General features: G+C 44.9%; 1 protein-coding gene across 1 annotated transcript in view; it reads left to right on the top strand.

Annotated features, from left to right (window-relative positions):
* LMAN1L (lectin, mannose binding 1 like) overlaps positions 1-18,797 on the top strand; it is a 362,659-nt gene that overhangs the window by 149,185 nt on the left and 194,677 nt on the right. Inside the window, exon 5 of the mRNA XM_078685130.1 lies at positions 13,582-13,681. Coding sequence (XP_078541256.1) covers positions 13,582-13,681 — 100 coding nt within the window. The remainder of the gene's footprint in view (positions 1-13,581; positions 13,682-18,797) is intronic.

The raw sequence follows: 18,797 nt of genomic DNA, 5'->3' as shown, positions 1-18,797 counted from the left end.
AAATTACTTCCCACCCTATTCCCCTATAAACCCACAACCCGCTAGAGAAAATAAATTATTTTAATTGACATAATTAGCAATTAATCAATTAAATAAAATTAATTACCAATTAAATTTTAAATAATTAACATATATTATTTAATTACCAATTAATTAATTATTACTACCAATTAATAAATTTACATATTTAATTAATTATAATTAAATTACTTCCCACCCTATTCCCCTATAAACCCACAACCCGCTAGAGAAAATAAATTATTTTAATTGACATAATTAGCAATTAATCAATTAAATAAAATTAATTACCAATTAAATTTTAAATAATTAACATATATTATTTAATTACCAATTAATTAATTATTACTACCAATTAATAAATTTACATATTTAATTAATTATAATTAAATTACTTCCCACCCTATTCCCCTATAAACCCACAACCCGCTACAGAATTAAATTACACAATAATTAAAAAAATAATTAATTAAAAAAAATAATAAAATAAATTGACACTTTTCACACATATTATAACATAAACACACTATAAATAATTAAATATTATTTAAAAAACTATATTTTTTACTATCTAGATTATATACTTGGATATTTTCACTGTCTATATTATTTACAGTCGATATTACTTCACTTACCTTAAAAACGATATTTTGGCTGTCGATATTCTGTCTAGTCGATATTTTCTCCAAACGATATTTAAAACTCGATATTCTGTCCAGACGATATTTTGGAGTCGATATTATGTCTGTGCACCCACTGACACACCCAGACGACATAGTTTGCGCATTGGCACAACACTATCAAACAATCTACACACCGGACCGAAGGGTCACACAGCAGATGGCAGCAGCAACATTAGCAGATATTGCAGTCCCCAGCATTGCACAGGAAGACAGGGATGCCCTAGAAGTAGACCCGACGGAGGAAGAAATCCAGCTGGCGATCCAGGCGTTACAGTCGGGTAAAGCTTTGGGGCCGAATGGGATACCGATAGAGTGGTACAAGTCCATGGCTCCAGAACTCAGTGCCCCATTACTGGCCATGTATTTAGACAGCAGGGATAAAGCGGAGCTGCCGCTGGATCAGCGCACGGCCACGATTGTGGCGATACCCAAACCAGGGAAACCCCCGACTGAATGTTCCTCATATCGCCTGATATCGTTACTGAATGTCGAGGCCAAAATATTAGCTAAACTTCTTGCCACCCGCTTGATGCCCCACCTCAGCACCTTGATCCACCCTGACCAGTCGGGCTTTATGCCCCACCGAAGCACTGCGTTGAATCTCCGAAGAGTTCATGGGGTGATGGCCCGTGCGCACCTCCTCACGGAACAGGCTGTGATTCTCTCTCTCGACGCTAAAATGGCATTCGACCTTGTGGAGTGGGAATATCTCTTCGCGGTGCTAGAACGTATGGGATTTGGGCCGCAATTCATAGCATGGGTACGGCTGCTTTATACGAAGCCCGTCGCGCAGGTAGTAGCCAATGGACATATATCGCCGAAGTTCCTATTAGGCAGGGGGACTAGACAGGGTTGCCCCTTGTCCCCCCTGCTCTTCGCACTGGTGCTTGAGCCCCTGGCAATTCAGATCAGGTCTACGCCCTTATTCGCAGGCATTAGGTGGGAGGAGGGGTGGGAGGACAAAGTCTCCTTATACGCAGATGACATGCTCATCTACATGACTGCACCTGAAACCGGCATCCCGGCCCTGCTAGACCTCTGTAACACTCACGGACACACATCGGGCTACACCCTGAATTGGTCGAAATCTACCATTTATACATTGAAAGGCCCGGCGCCGAGGTTGCAGGAGAGCTGCCCTCTACTTTCGACGACGGCCTCCTTCAAATACTTAGGTATTATCATCACAGGTGCGGAAGCAGACTTTTTTGCCAGCAACTTAAAGCCACCCATAGACCGCCTACGGGCGGACGTTAAGCACTGGGCGGCCCTGCCCCTGACCCTACTGGGTAGGGCAGCGTTATATAAGATGATGGCCCTCCCGAGACTCCTCTATGTTCTGGAAAATACTCCGCACCTGGTGCCACCACGCTACTTCAAGCAGATCGTGGCGCTGGTCAGTACCTTGCTCTGGAATACTGGCCCGGCGCGTATTGCTTACGACAAGCTGGTTAAAAGCTGGTACGAGGGGGGAATAGCGCTCCCCAACATTCAACTATACTACTGGGCGGCCCAACTGAAAATTATAAACTGCTGGATCCACGCCCCGAAAGAGGACCCTGCTTATCGGGCAGATTGGTCGCAACTTGGAACGGACTGCATGCTGTCCGTGCTCTACAACAAATCACAACTTAAAACCCTACTTGGCCCGACCAAACATACGGCAGCCCTGTGGCACGTGGCACAGGCCCGACTGGGATGGGCGGGTCGAATCACCAAAATGACACCATTATGGGACACGAAGACGTTGGGGAACCTCAGAGGCTGTAAGGGATTTGAGCGGTGGGACTCCATAGGCATTTCTACGGTAGGGGACCTCTGGGACAATGACACAGTAATACCCTTTTCACACCTGCAACAACAGTATAACCTTCAACCCACAGAAACATTCAGATATGTTCAAATCAGACACGCATTACTGCAGGCGATTCCTGCAGGCACCACTCTACCAGACTCCTCCCCGTTAGAGGATAGACTGCTAACAGAGTTCATGGTCCACAGCGCTACATCCCTTACGTATAAAAAACTGGTTAATAATCTCAAAGACCCGACACTGAAACTAAAAGAAAAATGGGAGGGGGAACTAGGTGGGACAGATGAATTTGAATGGAATGAGGCGTTGGCCTCCCCAAGGGAGGTGGGAATCTCAAGTAAACTCAGACTGGTACAGCTTAAAATCCTGCACCGCATCTACTATACAAGGACACTATTGCATAAAATACAAAGAGCACCACATCCCTTTTGTCTGAGAGGCTGCGGGGAGGAGGGGACACTGTTGCACACACTATGGGAATGCTCGCAAATACGGGAATTCTGGAGGCAAATACTGCGCTCGATCTCCCAAGCCCTTAAACTCTCTATTCTACCGGAACCACGCAAGTACCTTTTGAACATCTGGGACCCCAATGACATGAATAGATACGAACTGATTTGGGCGACTCTGGCCATGACAGTGGCTAAGCGGGATATAGCACAGAAGTGGGGCGCACCGGACCTACCCACCGCCAGTAGATGGGCTAAGAACATGGACATCCTAATGATAACAGAAAGGGCAGTATACGTGCTGCGTGCAGCACCCCGCAAATGGAACAAAGTGTGGGCGGCATGGAATGTCTACAGAGGTGAAATCTGTGACCCCTTACCAGAGGGAGAAGACCCTGACTCGGAGGGGGAGGAGGAATAGCGGAGCGAATAAGGGGTAGTCACCTCAGTCACTACACATTATGACAATATTGGCTCTGTCCTGGCTATGTACCGGCGTGCATGCTCGGACACATGATGGTACGGGTTGTGGGTGGAGACATAACGGCTATGATGACACGTGGTTAGGGGGGGGGAGGGGAGTTTGTTGTTTCTTTTTCTATTAAAAGTGTTGTTATCAATGCCTCGTATGCTAGGGGAAGGGAGACGGAGGGACTCAGTACAAGTAAAAGGAACATTGGTTAATGTGTCTACAAATCTCCTAAGGTTTACTGTAACAAGGTCCTTGATACGATGCCATTTCTTATCGAAAACGGAAAAGTTGAAAGGTACTAACTGTAACGAATGTTATGAACATGTATGTAACTGATTAATCACTCTTCCTTCCTATTAATAAAAAGTTTTTTTTAAAAAAAAAAAAAAAAAAAAAAAAGTGCACAAACACTAAATGATACCAGTTTATATCTGTTTCTTTGTGTTCTTTGTGTTGCAAAAAAATGCATGAATGTGTAAAGCAGTCAGGTGAACTTGTTAGACATCATAAAATCATGTGTCAGGAAAGATTTCACAGAAAGAAAAAATTTACATAGTGCTAATTATGAACAATCTAAAAAAAATGCAATTTCAAAAGAGAAAACTAATTTTTAATGGTCAGTTTTGCTTTCAACATAACTAAACACAAATTTACTCCTTTAAACTCTATTTTGAACGTCTGTTTGAAATGAAAACCGACTGAAAGGTAATAGCTAGGGAATTACCTCCAAAGAAAGAAATCGGACTTATTTAAGGCAAGTTAATTTACCATCCTGCAATGTGTTACATTGTCTGTTAACCTCAGTACTTCTGTTGTGCCTGTTGTGAATGTGCACTTGAATAAATCCTACTTTCTACAGTTAAAAAAAAACAAAACAAAAAAAAAAAACACGAGTGTAGCTGGGCAAGGGGATGGCTATCTCGTTAAGGTTTCAAGACCACAGGTGGGTGTTCTGAGGAAAAATGCTTGGGGGGTTAAGAGTAACTTAATGGAAATAACACATTTTTGACTCAGAATAAAGAGTTTATGCTGGAAAAGTGAAAAATAATGGGAGTCCATTAAGAAATTAACGGAGAGTCAAGGGCCAGCCGTGGGGAAACCAATTGGCCCAGGTCGTCTTTAATTGTTTCCTTGTTTTCCAGCTCTTGGGCAGCGTGAGCCAAGAATTTTATAGTTTTGCAGGAAAGTTGTGTCCAAGACCCGCTGAGGCATTTTATCACAGCCGCCCTGCAAGTTCTCACTTGCGCTTCTCTTAGAAGTGGTAACAGGAGCGTTTCCTTGAATTTTGGAGTGCCGGGCATATACATAATAAGTGCAATAATGACTCTACGCCCTTGCCGCAGAGGCGACAGTCCGAAGTTGACCAGGTCCGTAGCCATTTGGGGGTAAAGTCTTTACTCGAGAACCAACCAAGCCTCAGAAGGCTTAATTTCCTCTTGTAGTAATCCCTAAAACAATCTTGCAAATATGGCTGATGTTTCATCCCCTACGCATCAACTCCATGTCCCTAATCTCTCTAACCACAGCTGCAAGGCTCATTGGAGAGGGGTCCGTGGCATAACAATGGTTCCATTGGCCGCTATGCAAGCTGGGTAAATGAACCCCCACCCTCACCTGGCTGCAATGTAAAACACAGCCTCATTTGGGTGCTCTGGGTCCCTGGCTCATCTCGGGATGGTGTCACTGCACCTGCTGCACTTCTGATAGCCCCCGGGCCTAGTAGCCATGGGCCAGTGCTCTCTCTGTACCAGGGCCAGGACACCTGCAGCACTTCAGGTAGTTGTGCCCCAGAGAGGGGCCGTCCCCAGGCTCTTGCAGCCTTGTTCTGTGAGGTCGAGGTGTACACTACCTTGGACTTTGCAGCTGTGATCACAGCTGCAAGGCCCAGGGGAAGAGGACCCTCTCTTGGGCCTAGCTGTGCTGGGTCATGACTGTGAGGCCCACAGCAGGGGGCTTTGGTGTGGCAATAGTGCCATGGGCCCTGGCTTCAAGGGAGATACATTGGCACAGAGACTGAATAGTAAAAGACATTTCTAATATGGGTGCATTGATGCTTATCACCTGATGAACTATTGATCCTTATTCCCCTGAGTGGGGCCCTATCCCTTCGTAGCCATGGCCCAGTGCTGCAAGGCACAGAGGAAGAGGGGGCTGGGGGGGCAAGGGAGGTTTTCGAAGCTCGCACGGTGTCTCTTTTAAATGGAACATGTGGAACGTGTAGAATATAGAAGTGTTCTAGTATATATGTAATGGTATGGAATGTGGGGATGATTGGGAGAGGCGGGCTGAGCTGAGCTGTATACATCCGTGTATGAAGATTGTTGCCATAAACGTCATGGAACTATAACATTTGGTGTACATCGTTACTACAGGGGCCCTCCCGTGAGCTTCACAGCACAGTACCATGGGGGTGGGCGTCCATCAGCAATGGTGCAGTTGGCCCTGATACAAGAAAGGTACATTGTCCTATCCCCGCATCCACTGGCTGTACAGGCAAATACAGTCACTACATAACATAGCGTGTATTTGTACACATTCTCCCCCAAAGGGGTATCTTGGAGCTGAATAACAGATGTTTATTATTACTCAACTCAATGGCACTCATTTTTTCGACCTTAGAAAGGATGAAAGGAAGAGTGGACCACCGGGTATTGAACCTGTGACCATGAGGTCGAACACAGGCCCTGTAGTGGATGCATTAGTGCACTGGGCCACCAGATCCGGCATCACTATTTGGGTGGATTGGGCCCCTAACACCCCAGGGCCCGGTGCCACTGTGCTTGCTACATTATTGATTGCTGTACCACTGAGAGTGGCCCATTCCCCTGGATAAAGGGATACCAAAGGGGATGATGGACGGAGCGCTGGAGCAAATCAAACACTCACCCACAGTCAACTAATCTGGGTTTAATCCATCATCATTCTTTAGCTCACTCCACCACCCCAGTTCAGACAAGGCCATATGCAAATGAGTCTGACCCTGTGCCTCATGGGAACAGTCCAGCCCAAACTGCCAAGCCATGTCTTCCCTGGGCTGGAAACAAGCATCCTGGGACCGGTTTTGGGTTCATAACCCTCATCAGCCAGGCTATCTTGAATCCAGTGGCAAAGTGAACAAGGGACCCACGTCTGGGCAAACCCTGGATGTCACGGCCATTTGGAAGTCCTGCGAGGGGCAGTGGATGTCGTTCCCTCCCTTGGGCCTTTCAGCACTGGATCATGACTGCGCGGCCCAGGGGAGCAGAGCTCTCTCCCAGGCCTTGCAGCACGGAATCATGGCTGCAAGGACCATGGGAGAAGGGCCAATGGTGTATCAAGGTCACATGGACTGTGGTACAAGCAAGGTCAATGGGCACCTCATCAACTGGCTGTAGAGTCAAATACAGCCAATGGGCATGCACTTGGTCACCGCACACACTGCCTTATTGGTAGCCAAGCCATGGGCCAGTGCAACGAGGTCTAGGAGAGGCGGGCACTCCTGGGCCTTGAAGTCCTGGATCAAGGCTGCGAGGCACATGGAAGAGGGGCCTTTGCTGTGGCAATGGTGCCCGGGCCCTGGTGTAAGGAAGGTAAATGTGATCTCTTCCTGAAGAACCGGGGTTTAACCCAGCGGCGTCAGGGGCACGTTTAAGATCTTCGAGTTCACCTGTCTTGGTATTCAAAGACACGGAATACTTCTGGATGGCGTCAGAGACCAAGTTTATTAGCTGCAGCTAGTAACAGTGATCCTAGAAATACATCACGGTGTAAATTTGCAGAAGACTGCTCATTTTACTAAGGCGAGCCGTCTCTTTTTATACCCAATATTCACATTATAAATGTACATCCACTGCACAAAATTCTAGCCAATAAGATACATTTTCAAACAAAGTATCACATAGCAAAAACTCAATTTACAGTATCCCAACCCAAAAGTTAATTATTAGGAATGTCCCAAATTCAATCTCCACAAGCAGGACAAACCTATAATTGAAAGCATAACCCATGTAATGAAGAAACATAAAAAAAGAAACAGTAACAGATGCTGAACAAGATAAAGCACGTGCAAGGAAACTAAACAGTTAACGATGTCGTGAACATTGATTGGCAATCTCAGATAAAGATCGATCAGGGAAATTGGCTTTGCGAGGTCAGTTTCAGGTGAAGAGGTCAGTTTCTTACAGTTCATTTCAGAGTCAAAAAGAAACCTAGTTAATGTATACATGAACTAAGAAGTCCAGGCCACTTCGTTCGCCAGGTTACCTTTACAGGCCTACGTGAGGGCAACACAAAATGGTGGCACAGAACAAAATGGAGTCAGACTCAAGAATTACAGAACCTCATTCCCCCATCCTGTCCATTGGCAGGAGATTCAAATACAGACAAAATATAGGTGCTTTGGTACCCGACGCCCCCTGAACCCTGATGCCACCACATCTGCTCCACTGTTGGTAGCTGCGTCCTTGACAGGGCTCCCTCACCTGAGCCTGCCTTGCAGCCATGGACCAGTGCTGAGAAGCCCTCGCCTAGGCCTCGCGACCCCCACAGGACTTGTATGGTTGATGCACACAGCTCATGCGCTGTGGTGGGACTCTGGGCAGCTGCCCATTCTGTCCATGTCTACCCCCCCCCCCCCTGCATGGCCCAGGCAGAGACTTTGTTTTGAGCGCGCTCATGGTTCACCCTAGAAGAACACTGGACCCCTCCCCCACCAGGTGAATGTAAAGAGAGGTGCGCTCGCTCAGGTGTGAGCGGGTCAGGCTTCAGCACGCGCTGGCGATGACGGAAGGGCGAACAGGTCCATCCCGGTCCAGACAAGTGTGTGACGGGCTCCAGACCTCCCTTAAACAGCTGCAGTGCTCAATAAATGACGGTGCGAAAAAAACCTGGAACGGTCGGTCCCCAAAAAGACCCACCAGGACTGCCGATTGCAGGCACCGGCCACTACTAGCACAAATTAAGCACTGCTTATAACATCACATTAGTGAGTATCCATGACAGAGGGGGCGGTCTTTCTCTCAGAGAGCTTTCACTTGCACAGTTGTCATCAGTCCTTGAGGTCAGACTGACGTCCTCATGAGCCTTGGGGTCAAGCCGAAACGGGCTGAGGTCAGAGCACAGCCCAGGGCTGTAAACTGCTCCATTAAAGGGTCTCCAGTTCACGGAGTATTTCTCATTTGACAGCGTCTTCACCTGTGTCAGGGCGACGAATGCGGAGTGCGCAAGATGAGGGCATGCTCATGTGAGGCGGCTGGTTTGGGAGTGAGATCACCATGTTTAACATGTGCAAAAACAGTCTCAGGACATTTACATTGCATTTCCGCTTCTGCAGAGTGATTTCACATCTCTCTGTATTCAATAGCTGATGTATGTGTTATTTTGTGCACCGGCTTTAGAGCAAAATGGATCCTAGCATCCAAAGTGGACACAAGGATGCATTTCGTGCCACATATTTGTACCTTTTTTAAGGTTGCAAATGGCCTGATTCGCAGAATTTGGACTCTTAGGACCAGAAAAAAGGCTTTCCTAATGTACCAAACCCTATTTTGCGATTCGGTAACCTATTACTGAATCGCAAAATGGGTTAGCGATTCACTATTAGGTAAAGGGGTGTGTTTAGGGCGTCCCTTCCTAATACTGAATCGCATTGGCATGTAGGAATGTTTTGTGACCGAAATGCGGTCGCAAATCATTTGCATTTTACCACCTACTTCAAGGAGGTGGTAACCCATTTGCAAATGAGAACCGTCCCCTTTGTGAATGTATGCAAAAATAATTTTTAAGAGCAGGCAGTGGTCCATTTTTTTTCTAAATGCATCCGTTTTCTTTAAGAAAAACGGGCTGCATCTAAAAAAAAAGTGCATTATTTAAAAACAGTCACGGACATGGTGGTCTGCTGACCCCAGCAGGCCACCATCCCCGTGGTTTTAGGGATTCGTAGGGGGTTGCAAATTGCAACCTACCTCATTAATATTAATGAGGCAGCTCGATTTGCGACCCCTTACGAATTGCTATATGAAACTCTTGGAGTTTCATACATTTGTAATAGCAATTATCTAATGCCGCTTCACAGAAAATTGCAATTAGGTAATCGCTATTACAAATATTGATACATGTGGCCCATCGTGCTTTAACACAGTACCAGGTGCCACTTAAGCATTTTTTTGATTTTTTTTTGTAATTACGCAAAAGCAAATGTTCCGTTTCTCGCATCCCCTCGTATTCTCCAATCTTTGCATATGTTGTCTCGTCTTCTCGTATTTTGCCCTGCATATGTGCGGTGTTTTCACCTCTCTCAATATTCTGTGACTGAATTGTGCTGTAGGCACAACTCTTCTACTGTGGAGTATTTCCCCATCTTCCATTCCTTTATGATTCTATCTGTATGAGGCACCGGTTTCACGTCTCTCTGTGTGTTGCAATCTTGCTCCTGAGCATTGCTTTCACACCTGCCCATTTTCAGGTGCCTCGAATGGGTGTAATGCTTTGACCTCCCGCTATTCTGCCCTTCACGTGTGCCCTGTTCTCACTTTTCAACAGCACGCAGTCCCTGCATGGTCTTCCCGTCTCCTCATATACTGCAGCCCTGCGCCTGTGCCGTATTCACACCCCTCTGTATCCTGTGCTCTGCCTGTGTGCAGTGTTTTCACATCCCATATTGTGCCGTGAGAGGGCACATTGTTTTCCAATCTTTCCACACTTTTTTGTCCTCCACGTGTACAACGTTTTCACACCTCTTCCACTCTTTCCTAAGTATGTATAGTATTGTCACATGTCTCCATATTTGGCGGCTTACTCCATTCTGCTCTCAATGTGGATACCTGGGACCCTTCTCATGAACTATCATGGTTTCTCAATCTCAAACAAAAACTTTGCCCTGGGACCTCTTCACCTAAACGCTTCTCAGGAAGCAGCAGCCTGCCATGCAGCCCCTTCAGTCTTGTAAACTGTGCGTCACAAGGCTGACACTGATGACGTCACAGTCATCCTGCAGTTCTGGCTGGCTCTAGAATGTTCCACTGAGTGAAAGCACACACAGCATGTACACAGACACGCCACTCTCCGAATGTAAACACCCCAAAACAAAAGTCAGAAATCTCTCATGAAGGCACGCGCGGCTGTCAAGTAAATACTCAAAACTGAGTCTTTATTATCGAAAAATGAACACCACGAACAGTGCACTCCCCCTTCGTCCTTCAAGTCCTCTGCAACTGTCCTCCACGCTCCACAGACCTTTAGCAAGGAAATTCCATAGCTGGGGTAGTGACAGCGCTAGAGGCTTAAAGCTATGCAAAACACATCCCCTCCTGTTACAATCTGAAAGGCCATAAGGAGTGAAGAAATTAATTGCAAAAGACAATCGAATGAAACAACAACCGTTAATTGATATTCAAATAAAAGAACCTAAAAAAGGATAATATATATTAAACAATATCATGAATTAAGAACCACAGTATATGTTCTAATAAAACATGCTAAATAAGAATATAATATAAACACATAGGTGAAAAAAAAACAAATGCAAAAAACAATAAAACAATATTTAGACATCTCCCTCACTTACATTAACAGACATCCAGCCAGGATTCCTTCGGAACCCTTTTCCCTCCACAAGTAACTGCTCACTCTTTCCTCCATCTCTGACCGACTGATCATCAGAAGTCTGTAATTCTCCTTCCACGTTTGCATCCCTATCAATTCTTTCAGGAATAATCCTATTTTCTCTACTTCCAAGAGTTTCCAATTCTTCCCACAACTTTTCATCAAAATTCTTACAAACTCCATCTTTACTTTCTTTCCTATATATGTGATTTTCACCCTTCAAAATAGCAATTCTTTTGAATTATGACACTTTTCCATCATTGAACCCCCAGGTATTATTTAATACTTGAGGCACTTCAACAGAATCTGTAAATTGACTCGCACCTTTTTTACCTTTCCACGTTTTTTTAACTATGACTAATATACCAACTTTAATGCTTGATCCATCAACCAATGTTCCTTTCTTTTTATCATACCATAACTTGAATTTAGTATCCATCAGCCTGATTCATCAAGCTAAATTGCACTCGCAAAGGGCAAGATTCTCAGAATCTTGCCTTTTGCGAGTGCAATTTTTGCATTTGGGATTCATCATCCCAAATGCAAAAATCGCTATTTAAGAATTCGCATATTTGCGAGCAATTGGATTTAAGGAATCTCTAATAGAGATTCCTTAAATGCAATTCATCAACCAATTAGAAATTGCGAAATTGCAATATTTGGTCGCAATTTACCACCAAGTCTGACTTGGTGGTAAATTGCGAAAATAGTGTAAAAAGCACTTAAGTGCATTTTTTTCTTTTGCATGTTACACACACACATGTCCTTTGGACATGTGTGTGCGCAACACCTGTTCAAATGTGCATTTAAGGGGTGCTACAGGGTGTCCTTTGGACACCCCTGGCACCCTTTAAATCGCTATCTTATTTGCGAGTAGCAAATTGCTACTCGCAAATAAGGGATACTCCCCATTCATTCCTATAGGCCTTTTGGCCCATAGGAATGAATGGGGAGTTATTCCTTATTTGCGAGTAGCAAATTGCTACTCGCAAATAAGGAATATGTAGGAATCGCTATTTATTTAGCAATTCCTACATGAATACCGTTTTGCAAGTCCTTAATAGCGATTCGCTATGAATCGCTATTAGGGGCTCGCAAAACGGCCCCTTGATGAATCAGGCTGATTATTCTCTATGGTTTTCTTAATCATTTCCAGATTTATTTTACAAGAAGTAGAATGATTCATCCACCCTGGATCACATGTGGCCCTTGGAAGATGGCCCCTCGTCATTTCAAATGGAGAAAATGTAGTTATTTCATTTGCAGTGATTCTCTACAACCATACAGTTTTTTGAATTTGTAGTTCCCAATCTTCTTTATCACCCACTGCCATTTGAATAGCCCCATTAAGCACAATGGTAAATCTTTCGATCATACCATTTCCGCTAGGATTAGAAAGAGATGTGGTACAATGTTTAACTTCCACCCTCTTAAAATAATCCTTAGCTTTATTGTGTACAAATTGTACACATTTGTCGGTGATAATAGTGACAGGTAAACCTTCTCGAGTGAATACCTTGTCTGGGAAACACAAAAAAGTGTGTGTGTCCACTTTCTTCACTACCTGCACTTCGGGCCATCTTAAAAGAATATCAATAAGAGCAATAATATACCTTTGTTGCTCTTTAATAGGTCACATAATATCCACAGCTACAGTATTTCACAGTTGTTTAGGAATAAATGGGTCACACATATTAGGTCTCAAAATGTTGTGATACTTATCACAATTAGCACAACGTATACAATTTCTATCTATTCTTTATATGAATAAGTCCATACTTGGCCACCAAAATCCTTTCTTAACTCTACTTGGTTTTGACAATACCTCTGCGAAATTCATGACTCTGCTTAGTAATGTTTTTTCTTAAATTAGATGGAGGAACTACTCAATCCCCTCTCCATCTTCCTAAATCAATTCATTCCTAATCTCCCATTAACTTCTTATTTCAGATGTAATTGTTCCTTCTGTAGGCCATCTATTAACAATGTACACCAAAACATGTTGCAGTATGTCATCTTCATCATACTCTTTCACCCAAATTTCTCTCTCTATAGCCGGAATACCTTGCACATGTGCCCATGCATTGTAATACTCAATGCATTCTGCTCTCAAATCTTCTTTACTTTGCAAAGGGATTCTAGACAAGAAATCTGCTGAGAGTTTGTGCCACTGTCCTCCACGCTCCATAGAACTTTAACAAGGAAATTCTGTTGCTTGTGTAGTGACCGCACTAGAGGGGTAAAGCTGTACACAACAGCGACCGAAAGCAGGAGTAAGCTGGAGTCTAGAAGGATGCCTCATCCTTCTGCTGCCAAGCAGCTCTATGAAACGGAACACTGGGCCCAACACCTTGGCACCTCACCCACACTAATGCACACAGGAGGCACATTCTCTTTTAGGGAATCCAACATACACACCAGTATTCATATACACCTACACAGGCATGCAAAATCAAATACACAGAGGCATCCCTACAGATGCATCCAGACTCACATACACACTTACAATATCACAGGGTTACACACACTTGACTCCTCACATGCTGATTCTGTTCTTTCCAATAGCGATGGAGCGTCCCAAGTTCTTGGAGCCTGTGTCAGAAATTTCCGGAACACGCCCCAACCTTTCCGAGCCAGGATCACCTACTACAAAAAGACCCTCAGTGTAAGTTTTCTTTCCTTGTTCTTTTATGTTTTGTCACCTTTTTCTCAAACTTTTGCTGATATTTTTCCTTGAGGCCATCTCAAGCCCGTTCAACTCGACTTACCCTCATCTTAAAGGAAGCTGCTTTAACGTCCGGTGCACGCGTGGCCCCATAGTCCTGATCCCCAATGTCAGACTGGACCCCGAATGAGCTAATAGGTTGAGACATTGTGCCTACTATGATGGTTTTTGTTTGTGGTGGAATTCTGTGTTGCTCTATGAGAGCGATTGATGCCCGTGACACAAGTCACGAAGAATATCGCTGATTTTCGATTAAGAGAACTTTTCTCTGTGTTTTATATAACTATTCATTTAATGTCTCGGTCCTCGAAGTGGTTTGTAACACAGGCTCTTTATTATAATGTTAATTAATGGGGTCATTCTCGATTTATAACTCTTCAGAGGACAGTGGAAGTGACATCACCACCTTTTTCGCCCGATGCAGTGGCGGCTCCTCCGCTATGTCGGAGGACCGTCACCCCCCTGCCAGCAGCTAAAAAAAAAAAGAAAAATGAAACAATAATAAACCCTTGTTTATTATCGTTTTTTTTTCTTTGGGAGCCGAGGCATGGGGCGGAGCCAGGGTGATGACCGGCTGGAGGAGGAGTGTTTTGCACTGGTATTCAGTCCGCATGACAGTCTTGCTGGCCGTCTAAGGCCGGCCAAACCATCATGTGCAATGCATCTCTCCCCAACCCGAGCTGTGTTGCCAGGTTGAAGAGAGCAGGCACATGCTCCCAGTCTAACTGGGAGCATAAATTATCGGTGCTCAGGCAAATCCTGACGATGCTTCCAACATCATGAAAGCAGCCTCAAGATTAACCGCAGTGAACTCTGGGAACCTGTGCCTGTGAAAAGAGGGGTATGATGCGGTGAGGCAGTTAAGTGGTTTATTAAAATTAAATTTTATGCCATGCCAGTGCCCTTTCTCTGGCCCTCCACTCAATCTACACATCGGCCGCTACTGGGTATCATGGAGTTGACGTCTGGTCCTACCCTAATCCCATCAACAGGCCCCTGTTTGACACCTCGGTTATGGGAAACTGGTCTAATACAAATACAACTCTTGGAGCCTGAAGTAAGGAGGAGAGGTGGCAACTAGAAAGTAAGTAGTATTTACTATTGCCTTATAGCCCACTTTAGCGGGCTATACCGGCTATTAAAGGCCCGCTGCAGCGTTAAAGGCCTGAACCGAAGGCGAGGGACTTTAATAGCTGGTATAGCCCTGCTACGAAGGGCTATAAGGCTATTAGAACATTATGCCACTAGAGGGCAGAATGTTCTAACAAATAAAACAAAGCCTTCAGGGAGCGCTGAGGTACCGGGTTATTTAGAACCCAGCGGTGCCAGGGGACACACCCAAAGACTCCGGATTCTCCTGTCTCAGACTACAGAAATGCAGAGACTTCTTGGTGACGTCAAAGATCAGATTTATTGGCTGCAACCAGTAACAGCTATCCTAGAAGTACAACACGGTGTATGTTCTCAGGAGACTGCTCAACTTTACAAAGCTGGTCATCCCTTTTATACCAAATATTATGCTTCAGGCAAACATTCCTAATTTACAGTTTGACCATTCACATATTTTCACGACAAAGAAAAAGCAGAATCATGATGACAAGCCCATATTTCAGTTTGTCCAGCCCACAATCAATTACCCGGCAAGGCCCAACACTTTTCATCAGATATCGGACGAAACCCCTAATAAAATTGGGCACCTCCTCATCATAAAGCAGGCCATAAAGAAAGGAACAGAGACAGGTGTGAGTAAGATTAGACATAGTTGTGTGCAATACAGGGTTTATGGCATGTTGTGGCTTGATTCCTAATCTCGATCGGCCACTAGCAAAGGAACTGGCCGAACAGGTTTGGCTTCGGGCAGTGGAGTTAGCTTGCCCAGGTCACACAGAAGTCAACAGAGAGTGTACGTGTTCCTAGGACTCGTTCGGCCACTGTCATCGGCCTATGTGAGGGCAACCACAAAATGGCTGCCGTATACAAAATGGAACCCGAGGGTTCAGAACGGAATCCCTGATTTCCTGGTGATCTCGCCGCTCAAATATGACGAAAAATACTCGCACACCTTACACTTGTCATGATCCGGCGATTCCTATGACACGGGTGCAGAATTAGAGTACCACAGACCCTCCTTTTTCCCTTACATAGGCAATAACCTACACTCACGCTAATCTGAGTCTAGGTCTATATTCATGAAATCATTGAGATGTTGCTGTAGCATCATCCTATTACTTAGCTCGTCCCTCGATTTAGGTTTCCTTACACATGATGTAGCACAGAGGCCACATATAGTAGGAGCACACTGTACGCACAGACAGAACAGAAACAGAATGGCTAAGATCATCCCAATGACCATCAGACTCTTCCATCCCCAGGCGGATATCAGTTCCCAGAGCCACCCCATCAACGACCAATCTCCTTTATCCACATGTATAGAGTCGGAGATTTTATGCAGTTTGGAAATGGCCTGGTACACTGTCGGGGCATTATCTGGAATGAAAACACAGCAACTTGATTGGATCACTTTACATACCCCACCTCGGTCTGCAAGTATGACATCTAATGCAACTCTGTTCTGGAGTGTCATAAGACGATCCGACTGGAGCTCAGCAGTCAAGTTACTAAGGGTACCGGCAGTTGCAACTACGGTGGACTTGACCACCCTCGTCAATTGTCGTATGTTCCTGCTGTTAACCATAGGTCCCCAAAACGGCAGAAAACCCTTCAAAAAATCTCCTAATTCTTGTCCTGCAGTATCTTCCTCAGTGAAGACACCTCGAACTACCCTTGTCTTGTGGTAATCTGCCACGGCTGTGTAGGTGGGAGGCAACAGGAACAAGACAAAATATGTGCCAGAGAAATCAGGGGGCAACCACGTGTATGCTCTATCATAGCAGATGAAATAGGTACCTTTAGCTGCTAAGAACGAAGGGGAAGTCTGGGACGCAAAGACATACGTCTCATTGCAGATACTCTTCCCTAGCTGAGCTCTGGGATTTTTGCCATTACCTTGCAGACATAGATGACCCTGATGGGGTACAACCCAAATCGGGGAGGATCTTTTTGCTTGCTGGTTCTCACTCAGACTAACTCCATATCCGGTTACGTTCCATCCAATATATGCTAGTGTCTCATCTCTCGGGGTAGTCTCATAGGAAGTAACTCCTCCAATCATATTTACTATACCCTTAACTAGAGCACTGTTCTTTGGATTATCTTTTACAGAACGTAGGGGGTGGACTTCACGAGCATAGATGAACATCGTTCTGTATGCCCACACAGAACCATTATGACTGAATGGCAGGATCAGATAAGGGATACCTTTATCAGTAGTATGAGGCATGAGACCACACACCCAAAAGTTAGTCGTGTTCACTACTAATTGGTGTTGGTGCAAAAGTTGAACGAAGAAGTTATTGACGAACTCTAATCTTCTAACAGACTCATGTTCAGGTAGAGGGTGAAAAGAATGTGAGGAAACAGTAGAAGGAGGTATGGGCTGTGTAGTGGGTGCAAACGTCACTCGAAAAGAGAATAAAACATATCCTATTAAAAACATCATTACACTAAGCATCATGGAAATGCATAATATCAAAAAACGTTTTCTGGTCATCGTTATACACATTTTGGCCTTAAAGTTAATCTTTTTGGCAGGTCTCTCCATCTCGAAAAACTCCATCCTCTAACGTTGCTGCTCGCGGAGGTAGGGTGTTCCGTGCTAAGGAATGCGCCTGTCAGTCCAGGGAACTCCCAAGGACCAACCAGAACCGTCGACCTTGTGTCTTCAGCTTGCACTCCAAAGACTTGTCGCCCGCGACCCTACAGCTGAACCCGGATGGTGGTTCGAAAAACAAAAATCAAAATAGTTTCCCAGATGAGAGAGCTGCACTTTCAAAAATAGCAAAGAAAAAGAATTTGTTTATTTGTCCATAGTTCTCGGCCTCAGATTATAACTGCCTTTCCCTGGTAATGTCTCATCACGAAACAACAGGTCGGGCTCAGTAGTGTCCAATCGAACTGAAGATGGCACGGCTTTTTGCAGGAGATCGTCGTTTTCACGCTCAGAATTTGTCCCTATTAAACGTGCATCGCTGAAAGGCAGAAAACGAGGCACAGTCTCAGTTTCAGAATCTGCAATACCCTCCTGGACCCACCGGTCGTACGGCAGAGGCAAAGGGACCCTCTTGCAGTGTACGCCGTGGATCCAGTTCTTTTTTCCTTGCACTCGCACTGCAGATCTCGTGGACAAAAGCACCAAATAGGGACCGATCCAGCGGGGCTGATCGTTCTTTGTCCGCTGGAAGTTTCTGATTAACACCCACGAACCAGGATCGATGACATGTCCTGGATCTTCAGAAGCCTGAGGCAAAGTATAGTGAACCTGTTGGTGTAAAACACGCAATTTAGCCGTCAAATTATGCAAGTAATCGAGCAGTACAGGGTGTTCAATCTCGCTGAATTTCGTCGGCCTCGGCACTCCCCATATGTTTGCCGGGCGACCAAAGATGATTTCATAGGGACTAAGTCCCACTCGTGAATGCACAGTCATCCTAGTTGATAAAAGTGCTAATGGCAAAGCATCAGGCCATTTAAGACCAGAGCTTGCTTGTATCTTGGCCAGTTTCAGTTTTAGCGTGCCATTATAGCACTCTACTAATCCAGCTGATTGGGGGTGATTTGCAGCATGGAACTTCTGCCGGATTCCTAGCCCTTCACATACTCTCTTCATCACTTGACCCACAAATTCACTCCCATTATCACTCCAGACCATTCTCTGCAAACCAAATCTGGGGAAGAATTCTTTGACAAGGGCTTTAGCTGTGGACATGGCAGTGTTATCTTTCAGGGGATATGCTTCTACCCATCTCGAAAAGGCACAAACAACAACGAGTACGTATTTTAAGTTGTTGCACCTCTCCATGTGGATGAAATCTAGCTGCAAAACCTCGAACGGATACGTTGGAGGGGCAAAATGACCAGCTGGAGTTGGAGTTCCCCTGCCAGGGTTGTATTTCAGACAAACCATACAATTCTTGACCACATTCTCTGCACACTTAGG

Source organism: Lissotriton helveticus, chromosome 3_2, assembly GCF_964261635.1.
Source record: "Lissotriton helveticus chromosome 3_2, aLisHel1.1, whole genome shotgun sequence".
NCBI lineage: Eukaryota > Metazoa > Chordata > Amphibia > Caudata > Salamandridae > Lissotriton > Lissotriton helveticus.
This window is presented reverse-complemented; position numbering and strand designations above follow the sequence as displayed.